Here is a 17,795-nt window from a genome sequence, read left to right on the forward strand (position 1 = left end):
GGGCATTCTGCAGTGTTCACTGGATAGTATCAGTATTTCACTGACTTTATTTGCTTGAATTGGCCCATTTCATTAGAATGGTTAGTCTGCCACAATCAGAGGTCTTTCAGCAATTCTCAGCAGTCCACTATCCTTGACACTCTAGAGTAGATTACCTGCAAGGGTCTCTAAGAGCTTTAATGTTACCATAAGGAAAGAGTTATGTTTTTCAAGAAATACAAAGTATATAGAAGCTTAGAGTTTTTGTCATGTTGTACAGCAATGGTAATATTGTATATTATATTGCAGGTGCAGGAATGTGTGGAAATCGTACATGTTCCAGCACCCATAGCCAAAATGTGCTGCTCTTTAGCAGCTCCACGCATTGGAAATGTGCCACATCTTAAGGTGCATGACATCGCGGTGTGGCTGCAGCATTTTCCACAGGTACAGGCAGCCCATCCTAATAAACAGGCGCCTGTGCCCACACAAATGAGAGCCTCACCACCTGCAATACTGTGAGAGGAAAGCTCTCCAAAGTAAGGGAAATCTCCTTTTACACCATCACTGTAACAAGTGCCCCCAATAAAAAATGTCCTCTTTTGTTCCACAGTGACTTAAAATTCAGGATTTTGCCTACTTTCATCGCTAATGATAAGGGCCATTAGGATACACAGGGAGACAGCAATATAGAATCTAACTGCAATAAAATGGCACATGTCCACACACTGCCTCGGCATATAGTGACTTCCGCTTTGTAAAGATTACGATTAAGTCGCTATTGGGCAAATATGTTGGGAAGGGGTTCTCCCACTGGTAGGAGACCAAGCTGAAGCCATTTTCTACTAGGAGGAGCTCACTATATGTGGAGGCAGTGTGTGGACAGGCACTATTTTGTTGTTGTACTCTTCGATAAATCCCACGAGCCAGTACTCAACCTGATCAGCACCAGCAAACATTGTGGCCAGTCGGCTTGGATAACAGATTGAGCGGTATCAATTTTATTTGGTTTTTGATTAAACCTAACTGGGTTGATAAATCCACCCTACTTGAAGTCAAGCTTAAAAAAAATAAAGTTTTGGCTGTAGATGCATTTTAATATTTAATGTAAGTAGGAGCTGAGCATTTACCACATGTAAGGGTCCTCTGCACTTACCTGGCCTCCTCTTTCTTCAGCTCTTGCTCCATTTCCTGCTCCAGTTTCTTCTGTTGATTTTCACGCTCTCTCCGCAGTCTCTTCTCCAGTAGAGCAGCACGTTTGGCAGCCAAGTCATTTTCTTCTTGCCGATCATCCTATGGCATAGTAACAACTGTTTTATGAGCCCATGCAGCTCTCAAAAAAGAAATGGTTCACATTTACTGTACTACAAAAACCACACCAGTTTTACATATTTAACACCTGCTAAACAAATGTAAAAGGTCTCCCTTGCATGAAAACTTCCATACATTCATGCAGAATACACATTAATATCCTAAATCCCTTTCTTATTTTACTTACGGAGCATGGTGGCTACATAGTTAGCGCTTTTGGCTCGTATCATTGAGGGATCTGCTTCACTTTCTGGCAGGGACGCTGTCCTTGTTCTTTCCACACCTGTGTGGGGTTCCTCGCACAATTTCAAAACATTCTGGAGGGTTACTGTCTGTCACCTAAAACTGGCCCTAGTGAGTGTCTTCCAGACCATATTAATTATACATAGACAGTGTATATAAAGCACAGAACTTAAAGCCGAAGAATAAAATGACACAAGATCATAATACAGTATATACAGTGGCTTGCGAAAGTATTCGGCCCCCTTGAACTTTTCAACCTTTTGCCACATTTTAGGCTTCAAACATAAAGATATAAAATTTTAATTTTTTGTGAAGAATCACCAACAAGTGGGACACAAGTGTGAAGTGGAACGAAATCTATTGGATATTTTAGACTTTTTTAGCAATTAAAAAACTGAAAAGTGGTGCGTGCAAAATTATTCGGCCCCTTTACTTTCAGTGCAGCAAACTCACTCCAGAATTTCAGCGAGGATCTCTGAATGATCCAATGTTGTCCTAAATGACTGATGGTGATAAATAGAATCCACCTGTGTGTAATCAAGTCTCTGTATAAATGCACCTGCTCTGTGATAGTCTCAGGGTTCTGTTGAAAGCGCAGAGAGCATCATGAAGACCAAGGAACACACCAGGCAGGTCCGTAATACTGTTGTGGAGAAGTTTAAAGCCGGATTTGGATACAAAAAGATTTCCCAAGCTTTAAACATCCCAAGGAGCACTGTGCAAGCGCTTATTTTGAAATGGAAGGAGTATCAGACCACTGCAAATCTACCAAGACCTGGCTGTCCCTCTAAACTTTCAGCTCAGACAAGGAGAAGACTGATCAGAGATGCAGCCAAGATGCCCATGATCACTCTGGATGAACTGCAGAGAACTACAGCTGAGGTGGGAGAGTCTGTCCATAGGACAACAATCAGTCGTACACTGCACAAATCTGGCCTTTATGGAAGAGTGGCAAGAAGAAAGCCATTTCTCAAAGATATCCATAAAAAGTCTCGCCTAAAGTTTGCCACAAGCCACCTGGGAGACACACCAAACATGTGGAAGAAGGTGCTCTGGTCCGATGAAACCAAAATCGAACTTTTTGGCCACAATGCAAAACGATATGTTTGGCGTAAAAGCAACACAGCTCATCACACTCAACACACCATCCCCACTGTCAAACATGGTGGTGGCAGCATCATGGTTTGGGCCTGCTTTTCTTCAGCAGGGACATGGAAGATGGTTAAAATTGAGGGGAAGATGGATGCAGCCAAATACAGGACCATTCTGGATGAAAACCTGTTGGAGTCTGCAAAAGACCTGAAACTGGGACGGAGATTTATCTTCCAACAAGACAATGATCCCAAACATACAGCAAAATCTACAAAGGAATGGTTCACAAATAAAACGTATCCAGGTATTAGAATGGCCAAGTCAAAGTCCAGACCTGAATCCAATCGAGAATCTGTGGAAAGAGCTGAATACTGCTGTTCACAAAACGCTCTCCATCCAACCTCACTGAGCTCGAGCTGTTTTGCAAGGAAGAATGGGCAAGAATTTCAGTCTTTCGATGTGCAAAACTGATAGAGACATACCCCAAGCGACTTGCAGCTGTAATCGCAGCAAAAGGTGGCTCTACAAAGTATTAACGCAAGGGGGCCGAATAATTTTGCACGCCCCACTTTTCATTTTTTTAGTAGTTAAAAAAGTTTCAAAAATCCAAAAGATTTCGTTCCACTTCACAATTGTGTCCCACTTGTTGGTGATTCTTCACAAAAAATAAACATTTTATATCTTTATGTTTGAAGCCTGAAATGTGGCAAAAGGTTGAAAAGTTCAAGGGGGCCGAATACTTTCGCAAGCCACTGTATTTTCATTCCATGCACCATCATATATTAAAGTTTTCAACAAACCCAAAACAAATGATAATTTATGATAATTGTGCCACAGAGTGCATCTAAACATGAAGAAATAATTTACAGAGAATTTTCTGTAAATAAACACAAAGTTTTTTTATCTTAATGCATTCTATGCATTAAGGTAAAAAACCTGGGTGCAGCTATTCCCCACAGCCCTCTTATACTCACCTGAGCCCTATCTCGATCCAGTGATGTGCATTAAAGCAGCGGCTCTCCCGGGTGTCTCTCTCCTCATTGCCTCACACAGCCTTATCCTGCTATCAATCACAGCCAGTGAGCCAATGAAGAAAGAGCGAGGGGGGAGGGGAGCCATGCTGTGTGTATGAATGGACAATGTCCAAACACCAGAGCTTGGCTCAGGAGCAAGCTTACGTGGTTGCCCCCATAGCAAGAAGCTTGCTTCTGGGGGCACTCAGGAGGGGGGGGGGAGATGAGCCAGGACCACCATCGGGGCACCCAAATAGAAGAGTATCGGTGCTGCTCTGTGCAAAACCATTGCACAGAGCAGGTAAGTATAACAGGTTTGTTCATTTTTCTTTTTTTGTTTCTTTAGAATCACCTTAACCACTTCCACCCAGCCAATGCACATAAACGGCCAGGTGGGTGCATTCTAGCTCCTGAGGGTTGCACCCGTACATCCTCCCAGAACTTCGCCACATGCGCATCCCCCTGGGGCGTGCAGCAGTGTGATCTGTAATTGTGTCCACCAGACAGGGCCAATTACCAATCATGGTAGCGGGCCACTGTGAGCAGTCCTGGGAGCATGTGATCACTTTGCACAATCACAGTTACAATAGTAAGGAAGGCTGTCATTCATGATGCCTTGCTTAGTACTATGTGATCTCTGATTGGTCACAGCAATCACATGGTACCAGCCAGGGCCAGTCACAGCAGCCCTGTTCCATGTGATAACTGACCGATCAGTAGTAAGCAAGGTTTCATGAATGAAACCTTTGAACAGTGTTAGAGATTGCTTATTATAGTAATACTCACTTTAATAAGCAATCAAGTGTAACCCCCCCCCCCAAAACACACAATATTACCAAAAGTATTGGGATGCCTGCCTTTGCACACACACTTAAATGGCATCCCAGTCTTATTCTGTAGGGTTCAATATTGAGTTGACCCACCCTTTGCAGGTATAACAGCTTCAACTGTTCTGGGAAGGCTGTTCACAAGGTTTAGGAGTGTGTCTATGGGAATGTTTAACCATTCTTTCAGAAGCGCATATGTGAGGTCAGGCACTGATGTGGACGAGGCAGCCTGGCTCACAGTCTCCACTCCAATTCATCCCAAAGGTGTTCTATCGGGTTGAGGTCACCAGACCAGTGCTGTCAGTTAGTATCCCTAATCACCACAGTCCACTCACAGTGTCCATAATCACCTCCTCACCAGTCATATTATACCTGATCACTGCCATACCAGTCATATTGTCTCTAGGTGCTTCCTTGGATTTTGGGCCCCTTTTTTTCAAAATGGTCAGTTTTTTAGTTTACAGCACAAAAATAAAAACCGCAGAGGTGACCAGATACGTCCAAAAGAAAGCTTTATTTGCAGGAAAAAAACACAACATCAATTTTATTTGGGTACAGCGTAGCACGACTGTGCAGTTGTCAGTTAAAATAACAGTGCCGTATTGCAAAAAATGGCCTGGTCACGAATGGGGGGTGTCAAGTGGTGATTGTGAAAAAATACAAAATAAAAATGTCTTAATTTTTCAAAAAATCGTGACAAAAAATTACAACTTCAAAAAATACTCACCATGCCTCTTACTAAATACCTTGGACAGTCTACTTTTCAAAAAGTGAAAATGAGATAGGCCGTCAGGACGGATCAATTTTTAAATATAGATACCATAGTTTGTAAACACTAACTCTCGAATAATATACACTGATTTGGGTTAGTTTTGCCAAAGAAATGTAGAATACATTTGACCTAATGTTATGAAGAATTTTTATTTGTAAAATTTTATAACAGAAACTAAGAAAAATGTGTTTTGTTTTAAAAATGGTCTGTATTATTTAGCTTATAATAAAAACCCGGTGATGAACAACATCAAAATAAAGCTCTGTCTAAAAAATAAATAAGAAATGTCATTTGGGGACAGTGTAGCATGACTGAGGAACTGTCATTCAAAGTGTGACAGTGCTGAAATCTGAAAATTGACCTGTCCAGAGAAGGAGGTAATTACATTATATGAAAAGGCAAAACTTTTTTTGTTTGTTTTTGTTTTGGATAGAGTGGAGAGGAATTATAACACCTGTCAGGATTTTATAGCTGTTTGTGCAGGTTAAGGAGATTCAAATTGTCTATTTGGCCTGTGTACTATTATCAGCAAGAGTGAAAGTGAAAAACTCCCACATTTTGGGTTGTCACCAGAACATAATAAAGGGGAAATTTTCCTATAGGGACACTAGTTCTGACAATCCTGGTGACAACTATAGATTTCCTACTTTTGGAAGGATTTCCTCTCACTTTCTGAGTTGGCTTTGGAACAAAAAGTGAAGGAAAATCTCCTCAATGGGACACAGATTGGAAAAACTCCAAAACTGACAGGGGTTATAATCCTCCCTTCTGCTGCTAAAATTAGAAAAAAGGGATTTTCCTTTAGTTCTATTTTAATATATATTATATTAGACAGGCTACCCTGTATCCCTCGAATCACTTCTCTATAAAGAATGCTGCGTCCCTCTGTCAACTGTGTACTCCTCTAGATTTCTGTTACTCAGTTATCAATTACCACTTTTTTACCCACACAACCCCTTGCAAAAGGGATCAACAACACATATACTGCTTAAAACAAAGATCTTTTCCAGTGTTTTGCAGATTAACAAAGAAAAAAAAGGTAACATTATATAGATCCATCACCTTGACTTTGAGAGAGCACAACAACTGTGCCAGGAGAAATATGAAGCTCGATACTGCTGACATCTCCTGAAAATGCTAATTATTTACCTGTCTTGTTGCCAAGTGGCTTCAATACTTTCCCAAACCCAGAACAAGTACCGTATATACTCAAGCATAAACCGAGTTTTTCAGCATTTTTTTGTGTGCTGAAAATGCCCCCCTCGGCTTATACTCGAGTCAGGTTGCCACTTACTGGTCTCCGGTGTGTGTGGGTGTTCTCCAGTCACACCTCCTGTTAGAGCAGGAGTCTCTGTGTCCCGGCCCGCTCGTGTGTTTTGCCCGCTCGTGTCTTTCGCCCGTAGCTGGCAAAGCCGCTCCCGTAAGTGCCGCCCATGCTGACGCTAGGATTGGCTGCTGGGACTGCCGATGTCCTAGCAGCCAGTGACATCATTGGCGCGGCACCTCCCGGCTACCCGCCCGCTGTTTGTATTAAAGATCCTTTTGCAGCGGACAGGAGTTGGGAGATGAAAGAGAGCTGAAGTCAGCTCTAATACTAAGGCAAGTAATGTATCACAGAGGGGAAGAGAAGAGAGCCGCCACTGGATGATCAGAACAGGGAACATCACAGCTTTCGTTTCAATAGCTGTGTGTTCCCCCGCCGTGCGCCGTCACATAAGCCCCTCCTCTTTTTCCGGGACTTTGACAGACAGATCACCCATCCAATCCTAGGACGGGTGACATGTATCAAAGTTCCCCGGACAAGGAGAGGGGCTTATGTGACGGCGCGCAGCAGGGGAACACACAGCTATTGAAATGAAAGCTGTGATGTTCCCTGCTCTGATCATCCAGTGGCGGCTCTCCTCTCTTCCCCTCCACAGGTAGGCTGCATATGGGACGCAGGCTGCACGGTGGGACACTCTGATAAGACTCTGATGGGGACACTCTGATAAGACTCTGATGGGGACACTCTGATAAGACTCTGATGGGGACACTCTGATGTCATTTTTTTGGTATCTATTTTTATTTTTGAAATTTACCCTACCAGTAGCTGCTGCATTTCCCACCCTAGGCTTATACTTGAGTCAATAAGTTTTCCCAGTTTTCTGTGGTAAAATTAGGTGCCTCGGCTTATATTCGGGTCGGCTTATACTCGAGTATATACGGTATGTAAATAATGTGAACTGACTTTAACAGCTCTAGGCTTGTTTCCGGTTAGTAGTTCTTGATGTCGCAGGATCAGTACAGCTACAGACACCTATCATTTTTAAACAAAGTCAACAATGACAATCTTCCAATTTTTCTTTGCACATCATAAAAACAATACTGACCTCCATCAATACTACAACAAATTTCACCAACATGTAACATGACAAGAAATATATTTAAAAAGGAAGCCTACTAACCTTAAAAAAGAAGCCACAGCATACTTTCTGGTCTTCAGTGATGAGATCTTTCTCAGGTTCCTCAGGTGCCTCATCTGGGGGTTGTAACTTTGAGAGTGGGACTTCAATCAGACTTGCATTTTTGGAGGTGGAGAAGCTTCTCTGGCTGAATGTTTCATCATTTGGTGTTACACATACAGTTTCTACAATAGGCTGGGATAATACTTCCGACACTGTTGATTCAATTGGTTTTTTCTTTACTCCTACGCGTTTCTCAGAAGTATGATCAGTATCCAATTCCTTCTCAGATTCTTCATTTCTGGAACTGTCACTAGCAGTTTCCAGATCATCCTTAGCCTCCTGTTCTTGTGAATTAGGATTGTGATCATCTCCAAAGCATACAAATGATCTTGTCTGGGTCTGGCTTGGAGAAAACCTTCGCAGACGAGGAAGACTATCTACAGATTGCGGAGGTGTTAAAGTACGGTTTAAAGGTGTTATTTTAAGTTCATTGGGTCGAGGAGTTCTCTGTGGCTTTGAAGAGAAGGACACAGTCCTTTTAACTGAAGTCTGGGGTGATCTGTGAGTTTGGCGCGGCGACTCCATAGTAAGACAAGGGACTGGAGACCATGTAACAGAGGGTTTTGTGGCTGGTTTTGTCTCTCGCGGTAACTGCTTTTGTGGAGAAGGTTGAGGTGGGGAGATAACCCAGGCCTGTTTCTCCCTCATCTGCATCAACATGTCCTGCTGCAAAGCTAATCTCTGCATTTCCTGCTGAAGAAAGTTCAAGGAGAAATTTAGTTTTTCAATCGATCGTGTATATTCCACTACATCCACCTCAGCCATGTTTTCCTCACTTGGACTTGCAAAATTCCAAGCGTTTTCAGTATCTACAGGCGTTGTTGGGGATTTTGGCCATCTAGGTGATTGATCACTGTTTACTTTTAGTCTTACACGCTTTTCATCAGAAGTTCTTGGTTCCTTTGTTTCAAATGTTTCCTGAGTGACCTTTTCATTTTCTGAACATCCTGCTTCCTCTTGTAAGGGAGAGATCCCATCTCCCTTCTTTTTAACCACTGTGAGAAATGCAGTTCTACCCATTTTTTGCCTCCGACGAGTAAATGCCGCCTCTACTTTCTTCTTTTGTGCTTCAATAGCCCTTCTTTTTTCCTCCAATTTCATTCTCAGCTGGACAACTTCAGATGCCAACAGTTGTGTGGTGTCTCTGCCCTGCGGCAGAGAGTTTTCCTCTTGAATTTGGCCAAATGTAACCACCTGGGGTATGTTTAATTCAGAACCCTCAGGGGTAGTTTTTTGGGAACTGCTTCCACTACTCCTGCCATCGGCATTATTCCGCTTTCTAAACTTCTGCTCTGCAAAGCTGGTCATTTTGATTCCAGAACTCGAAGAGGCTGAACTGCCTGCCTGCGATTTGCCACTCACTGAGCTAGGACAGGGACTAACTGCTTCCCTAAGATTGGAGTTGAGGTTAACATAGTCCTGGTGAACTTTCACAGGGTCTTCCATGTCAGAATCTAAACTTACAGTGTAATCTTTCAAAGAAGAATCTTCATCTATGGTTTCTGGAATATCTTCTGAAGGAACATGAATTCCAGTATCTACTTCTGTATTGTCAGTAATATCACTTAATGCTTCTTTTTTCTCAAAGAGGTCTATATTAGGGTCTGTAAGACCTTGTGGAGATAGTTGCAGACCTAAATTTACATCATTGCTATGAAGAAAAAACCCATTGTTCATCTGATCTCCTATAATAGATGCCTTTTCTGGGTTGTGAATGATTTCAAGTGCTTCTTCTATGCTTGGGGGTTCTACCGGAGAGTCTAGCTGATCTACATTAACCCTATTTTCAACAGGTCCATTTGGCCTTTTGTTTTGATCACTATCATCGGAGTCCAACTGGCTACTGGTTGGTGACAAGTCATTATGGTTTTGTGGAGTATGAATCCATTCTTCACTAATGCCAACTGACTCTCCTTGGCCATTAATTGGCTGGAAGGAAAGATTTTTACGGATGTGTCTGGGTACCCGAGTAAGATTAAGAGAAAAGCCTTCATTGCTAATTGACCTCCGGATTGGTCCGCTTGGGGTTGTGACTTTCATTCCATCCTCTTTATCAAAAGATATGTCAAAAGATACACCATGCATCGAAGATCTAAAATGGGAAACATATTTGGAAGATCATAAGCCAATTTTCAAGTAAAAGGTGAACTACAGCTGTATGACAGAACTGGCATGCATCAATCTTAAGTAAGGAAGCAAGCCAACTCTTAACCTGGGATGAAACACCAAGTACAAAGTTATCCTGGACTATTAAGCGTAATGGCAGAGTAATCTTGATTGCATTAACTGTGATATGTACAGCGGTAAATTAGACCTCCTGTTTCTGAAACCAGTTAACTCCAATGTTTTAGGTTATAGATCTAAAAGGATTTTTCTTTGCCAATTTGTATGCATAGATACAGTTAGATTACCAAGGAGGTAATGTCTGAAAGACGTACACCACTATGTGAAATTGCTATTAATATTGAGTACCTATACAGGCATACCCTGCTTTAAGTACACTCGCTTTAAGTACACTCGCGAGTAGACATTCCCACGCTGTGCAGCCGAAGTATAGCTTGGAAGAGGCGGAGCTGCCGCCTGGGGTTGTCACCAGTGAATAGGCCGCAAGTGACGAGGCAAAGTTCCCGCCAGCCCAGAGTTGCTGCCTAAACGTAAGTGGATTACTGTACTGTACAGTACTATAAACTTCACTCCCTGATTTCCCCCCCCCCCCCCACTATAGGCCCCGATCCCCCCACTACAGCCGCTGACCCCCCCAGAAGTGAAAAAAGGTATTGCTTCACTTTAAGTACATTTTCGTTTTACATGCATGCTCTGGTCCCATTGTGTACTTAAAAGCGGGGTATGCCTGTATATAGATTCAATATCTTCATCATCTTCAGACAATTTAGAAACTTTGACTGGAAACTGGATACATTTCAAATGTGTTCCGCACTTTGTACTGTATTAGCATGTAAATTCATTTTTCGGTAAAAAAAAATAAAAAAAATGTTGATATGAAACAGGGGTAAAATATTTCCCAAATGGTATCCCATGGTCAGTGACATTGAACATCTCATAATGACCACTGTTTATACACACATAAATATAACATACAAAGGTTTTTTTAAAGAGAAGTATGGTTTTACAAAAAAAAAAAAAAAAAATCATTTATTTATTTTCACCTAGGTAAATGCAGCATCAGTCCGATGCTGCGTCTGGCCCCTGCCGCTTAAGACTGACAGCTGAGTAAAAAAAGACCACCGATTGGCTCAGTTCTCCCCTCCACTCTGCCACTCCAGCACTCACTAGAGCACGGGCTGTGGAGGAGTGGGAACGGCTGGCTCAGTCCCCCAGGGGCTCGCTGAGAGGCTGATCTAGGCTTCTGAGCCTGAGGCATTTTCTGAGCCTGGACCAACTCAGCGACGTCAGCCGACAGTGAACTTTAGCCCGCTGTCAGCTGAAAATGGGTCACCGGAGAGCAGAATAAAATGCACTCCTGTGATCCCCAAGAGAAGTATAGCCAGAAAAGCTTTGGCTATACTGCTCCTTTAAATATTAATCCATATAAAAAACGACCTACAACAAAGTGTGCAGAAAAACCCATGTACATATAAATTCATTAGAATTTTTCAAAATTTCTTACCGCTTTTCTTTGGGCCATGTTCCAACCTGTCCATCCACATATGACATAGATGACGACCTTCGAATGACAGCTGAAAATGCAAATATTGAAAACAAAACTGTTACGTGTATTTGGGTGTGTTCTCAAATGTTTAAACCTCAAAAGTAACCATTCTTTGTCTTTCCTTCACACAAACGCACACACAGTTAACACTAAATAAATTTAAAGCTCTTCATAAACAACACTCTAGTCATTTGAAATGAGATAATCAGGCTCCATCACATTTCCTTGGTCGCACAATAAGCTCATCCATCGTTTAGTGCTAAACTAATTACTGCCATGAGTCAGCACCACCTGCCCCCCCCAGTCTCCCTCTCTATGTATCAAGCCAAATGAATAGAACATCTAGAACACTTTTCCAAATGGGCAATTTTTTATTCTATTTTTTGAAGATGCCACTACAATGCTATCATTATATATCATGCAGTTACCTATATCAACCAGAACTCACTCCCTGGAATCATGGGATCAGTTCTGACTGGTCACTTTGGGTGCGTTTTATCTTGCCATCTACTAACATTGCTGAATATGATCATAATTCCTAGCTAGAGCTGCACGATTCCTGCTAAAATGAGAAGCACGATTTTTCTGCTTAGAACAAAAATCACAATTCTCTCACGATTCTCATGGCGTATCGTTATCTTGCACATTATAGAAAAATATTGGGCTAGCTTTACGTTTTTTTTTTTTTTTTAATTCATTAAAGTGTATTTTTCCCAAAAAATTGTGTTTGCAAGAACGCTGCGCAAATACAGTTTAACATAAAATATTGCAACCGCCATTTTATTCTCTAGGGTCGCTGCTTATAAATAAAAAAAAAAAAAAAAATTATATATATATATATATATATATATATATATATATATATATATATATATATATATATATATATATATATATATATATATATATTTGGAGGTTCTATATTTCTAGCAAAAAATACTGATTTTAAACTTGTAAGCAACAAATGTCAGAAAAAGGTTTAGTCTGTAAGTGGGTAGACGGACCTCAGTTAGAGAGGGAATTTGATTTCTTTGATCTATTCTAAAAGGACCAAGAGATACTTTGTTTATAGGTATCTCTCAGCTGGCAATTTTGTGAAACTTGGCAGGCTGCCTGTTTTTTTTTTGGACAGCTGTCAGCCTTTAGCAGAGAACTTTCTGCACTGAAGCAAATAAATGCTTCGTGAAGATCAGGATTGAATTGAGATCGCAATTTTTTTAACGATTAATCAAGCAGCACTAAAATGAGCCTAAAAAAAAAAAAAATCAAACTAACAGACATTCTTGAATTAGCTGATCTGCAATCAAATTAATCAAGCTGAATCCCTACCTGGACCAGGTGATGATGGTACAGCTTGTGGGTTTCTGAAAAATAAACAGTGACTATTAGATGTCTTGTTAAAGAAGACACAACACATTTTCCTTCTTTTAAAATGTTCTAGTTCTTGTGCACTTTCTATGCCAATAAAAAAAATACAAAGTATCAAGAGCTATATGTGATTTGGGAGTGAGGAATACTGTTATCACTGAGAAGGTGGTATTCTTTTAGAATAGGTTAGGACAATCAAAATGGGAACATTATCACACATCCATACCCCGCAATGGCAGCCCTTGTAAGTAAAATTTCAGCCCATTGGGTGTATAGACTTCACTATACCTCAGTGGCAGTTAGGAATATGGAAATTGTAATACAGCAGATGCAGTAGGCTATGTCAATGCCCCTCTTAAAGGCCTGACATGCAAAACACAGCATTGCTCAGAAAACCGAAAGGAAAAGGGGTAAATAATTCTGCAAACCACTAGATTCGTAAATTATTGGCTTGAGCATGAACAGCTCAAGGCATTACTAACAGGTATACATTAATCTAATCTGTGATGTTCTTATCTACGCCCTAGAATAAGCATATACATTATATGTGATGTGTACCTGGCATTTGAGGAACTTCCAAGTGTATGCCTCCTGTTAAAGTGCGATGATTTTGAAGACAACTTAGAGGGGTCTGAAAACAAAATAGAAATGTAAAAACCTTAATGAAGCCAAGTTTCTTTTAATTCACATTAAAATAAAATCCAGAATTACTACCTGCAAAATTAAAAATTTGGTAGATTTAATTAAATTTACGTTTAAAATTAACTTGTCTGTCTGAAGCTCAGATAAAATGGGTCAAACAGCAGCATTATAATAAATACATTTGTTATAATAACATACCGGTAAATAAAATAAATAACAAAATGTATTATAATAAATTAAATTTCCGCAACTGAAGAAAACTGTATAATTCATAGTTTCCTAGTACACAAAAAAACAACTTGGAGTGGGTCCCCCTGTACTACCTGGGTAAACGTTTGTAAAATCTGGGGGTTGCACCAAAGGTTGTATTTCCCGACTTCTCTCCAAAATACTCCGCCACTCTCCTCCTCGCTCTGAAGGTCTGCTCCGTGGCTGGAACCTCAGAGTCCTCACATACAGTGCAGGGCTATTCACCCTGTATGGTCTGCGGTGGGGACGAGCGTGTGACTATGGCCTGGAGAAGCTAACAAAAAGGAGGCTGTGGTGGACCAGTTGCATGGACTGAGTAGCCTGCTGGAGGATGGAGACAGAAAAGTAATACAACCGCTTCTGCAACCAACTAGACTTAATGAGAATTACCCCTTGCAGTGCGTGTGGGGGGGAGATGCCCAGAGTTGGGCTTTAAATCTCATAATAATGAAAAGGGTTACAAGACAAAAAATACCTAATCCACTAATAAAACATTGTTGCCGTTTGCCAAATATCACCTGTATGTTCCACAGCACTACGGAAACAAGCGAGAAGTGTGAAGAAAGCACCATGATGAGCTGCTCTTCATTCCCGGGACCTAGCCTTTTTGTATTATTGAGGAATTAATGAATAATAGATTGTAACAGAAGATTATACAACACAATATTAGGGTATCTGAGCTAAAATCAAAAGAAATTGAACATGAAAATAACACATGGGAGTAAAATGACACTAGAAATTCAATTTTTGAGAATGAGTTCTCAATTGCAGCCCAATAAAATGCAACAATAAACAGCTATTCAAGCAGAAAATCCCAAACAAGTAATTTATTTAATTAGAGTGTATATTAAACTACCCCACCCTCTCACCACGGTGCCAGGTCTGATCAGCAGACACAGAAAATAGTAGTGTTAAGAATCTAGCCAATAAAGTTGGCTCCTCTAGTATAAAAGTTCACCTATTTTTCATAACGGCAGCATTAATTGTTTCAGCATTGTTCAGATTACTTTGGAGACATTCAAGCACAATCCAAACATTTCTAAAAGGATAAATCTCTCACAATTATTTTCTTTTTGGACAAGAGCACAAATTGTCAGATTTAATGCAGTGCTATTTCTGACCACCAGAGGGGGAAATGTTTGGGCAGCTGCCTCACCATCACACCCTGTATGTATTCTGTGCTGCATTACAGGAGGACCTTTTGGACTTATGGAGTGAACATGCATGCCAGCCTATAGATGTCTATGAAAATTCAAAACAACCAATCATTACTGGGTTTGATGACTGTTTTACAAGATTTTTTTTTTTTGTATGCAGAAACATTACCTTGAAGATTGAGAACTCTTGGTTGTACAAATGAAGGCTTTACCACTTCGAACCACCAGAAAAGCTCAGCCATGAACACCAAGTAATTGGCCTGTCAAAAAAAAAACATCAGATAGAAGCAAGATCAGAAATATGGAAATGAAGTCTAGGATCAATAAGGAAACAAGGCTCTCAAGACATACAGGGCTCAAGAAGTCGCTAGTAAGCTGTACAGTTCCTTCAGATCACAAAAAGCAGTTGCATCCACATTCTAAGACTAACCTATCTAGCCCTGTAAAGAAGAAATTGGTATACATACCTTTTCTGAAGCCGATCCGATTTCCAGCAGTGGAATCTCTACAGAGGACACAGCAAACTACAGCTGTGAAATGAATGGGGAGCAATGTCACCCATAGAGTTACTATGGGGCTTCCGTTGTTGGATGTGTCCTCTGCACCCGCCTCCACAGCGAAGCCACGGCTGACAGCTCATCGTGGGATCGGCTGCAGAAAAGGTATGTATACCGATTTCTTCTTTACAGAGCTAGAAAGGTTAGTGTTAGATTGTGGATGTCTGTAGAAGCTGGGATTTTAGTTTTAAGGTGGACTTCCACTTTAAGAACCATTTAAACGTATTGTAATAATCAGAACCTCTCATACTACACACCTGTGTTAGGCAAAAGTGCAATGTTAATTAAACTGGGGCCACTGCCAGCAAAGCTTCAGATGTATTCAGTTAGCTGCACATTCCTTACATGTTGGCTGGAGATAAAAGTCCATTCATTCAAGGTACTGAAATTCTTATAGGAGTATCAATAAAAAGCATAAAAGCTGCACTTTCAGCACTGAGATTCCAGGAAGTGCTGCCACCTGGAGGAGGAGGAGGAGGAGGAGGAGAAGCATTCACTTCCACTGTCTGAAGTATCTTAATTTTCAACTAGGGTTTCTTTTAACCCTTTAACTGTCAGGTCCGTACGCCGTACGGACCTACAGAAGTGCCTGCAGGTGGCTAAGTTGGTACGCCGTACGGACCTATATTCCTGCTCTGTTATAAGCTCATCGTCACTTCAGTGATGATGAACCTATATCAGACATGTTCAGCAGACTTTGCTGAACAAAAAAAAAAAAAAAACTCTGATCAGTGGCTTATTAGCTGCTAATCAGAGTTATTCATCTAAAATGAGACCTCCGCCGCTTCCTCCCTACCCGTCACCTGCTGCTTCCTCCCCTCCTGGCACTGCCTAAAGTGCCTTCTCTGTCCCCCCCACACTGTCCTCTGCCCACTACATCTGTCCCCCCCCATGATCTCTTCAGTCTCTTTCTCTGTATAAAAAAAAAGAAAGACATCAGAGGTTTGTTTAGACCCCTGATGTCTCTCCAAAGAAAACCCCCCCAATTTAAAAAAAAAAAAAAGTAAAATGTAAATATAAAAATCATAGCGAGGCCCCTTTCACACAGGCACCTCCATAGGACAGAATCTGCTTGTTCAGCGGGGGATCGGTTTGCTAATCCCCAGCGAATGACAGGTCAGTCTCCGCTCTGCTGTGCAGAGCAGAGATGGACACAGTCCTGCTCTTCTCTATGGGGAGATCGGGTGAGAACGGACCGCCTGTCCATTTTCATCCGATCCGTCAGACAGATGGAGAATAGGACCTCCATCCGTCTGTTTTTTGAAGGCAGGATCGGATAGCGGCAGATGCCAACGGACTTGTCACCACTGACATCCGCCGCTCCATAGGAGAGACTGGAGAGTCTGATCTCAAGCCTGCCTGAAAAACTGACAGGTGGACCTGATAGGACAGCCTGTGTGAAAGGGCCCCAAGGGTAAATTTAGACATGCGTCTAAATTGCCCTTGCCTCTAAAGCCCAAGGCTACACTCTAGAGGCTACTGGCAGGCGGTAAGACAAGGAAGAGGAGGCGCCTCTGGGTGCAGACTTTTAAAACAATTTATTAAAAAACAGCAACAGCTGGTAATACACTCACATTTGAGTAGAAAGTTTCAAGCATTAAACATGTCCCAGGGCAATCCAGGGGATCCGTGGAGTCATCTCTCGGCTGGTAGGTGTTGAAAAACTCTGTGCAGTCTAAGAACACTGGATGTGGATGGCCGAGACACACATCCGGAGACAGGCACCAAAGAGAGGCTTGGTTAGCAGCCGATCCAGACACGGGATGATGACGTCACACGATGTGCGACGCGTTCTCTGAGCTGGCATGCCGTGAGTGGTGTGACGGCGGCGCTCCTTTGTCAAGCTGATTGGCTGGGAGCTGAAGAGGATTTATATATGGAGAGCAGTGAGAGAGAGGAGAGCAGAATAGTAAAGGAGAGGGGGGAGTGGCCTGAAACTCTGTGTGTAGAAGTGTCAGCAGTGGTAGGAATCAGGGAGAGGCAGCAATAAAAGAACATGGAACGGACTGGGAGGATGGATGTGAACGTAAATGGGGGGGGAGAAAACGGAGAAGGGGGAGTGGAGGAATTGATAATAAACCTGGTTATAGGAGAGAAAAAGGGAAGGACAATGACATAGAAGAACAGCTGGATAGTAAAACTAAAGAAAAATATGAGGAATGAACTATGACCATGTATGTCCTATGATAGACACAGGGGGAAGAGTGAATAAACATATGTATATATACCTATGGGAAGGGGGGGGGGGGGGAAGGGGGACGGGGGAGAGATACAAGGACAGTGTAATATGTGCTATATATTAGTTATATATTAGCACATCAGTAAACGATCAGAAATTATATGTGGGTTACAAGAGATAGAGAGGAACTAGTGGTCGCTTAGAATGGATAACAAGTATAGATATGGCTAAG

The 17,795-nt window shown here is 41.6% G+C and overlaps 1 protein-coding gene across 4 annotated transcripts in view; it reads right to left on the reverse strand.

Annotated features, from left to right (window-relative positions):
* Positions 1-17,795, reverse strand: part of CAMSAP2 (calmodulin regulated spectrin associated protein family member 2) — a 165,949-nt gene that overhangs the window by 44,889 nt on the left and 103,265 nt on the right. For all 4 annotated transcript variants that reach the window (XM_073592945.1, XM_073592943.1, XM_073592944.1 and 1 more), the window contains 6 exons: positions 14,997-15,087; positions 13,338-13,410; positions 12,741-12,775; positions 11,370-11,439; positions 7,682-9,833; positions 1,136-1,272 (listed from right to left, as the gene is read on the reverse strand). In XM_073592945.1, the coding sequence (XP_073449046.1) occupies positions 1,136-1,272; positions 7,682-9,833; positions 11,370-11,439; positions 12,741-12,775; positions 13,338-13,410; positions 14,997-15,087 (2,558 nt within the window). The remainder of the gene's footprint in view (positions 1-1,135; positions 1,273-7,681; positions 9,834-11,369; positions 11,440-12,740; positions 12,776-13,337; positions 13,411-14,996; positions 15,088-17,795) is intronic.

Source organism: Aquarana catesbeiana, linkage group LG07 (genome assembly GCF_042186555.1).
Source record: "Aquarana catesbeiana isolate 2022-GZ linkage group LG07, ASM4218655v1, whole genome shotgun sequence".
NCBI lineage: Eukaryota > Metazoa > Chordata > Amphibia > Anura > Ranidae > Aquarana > Aquarana catesbeiana.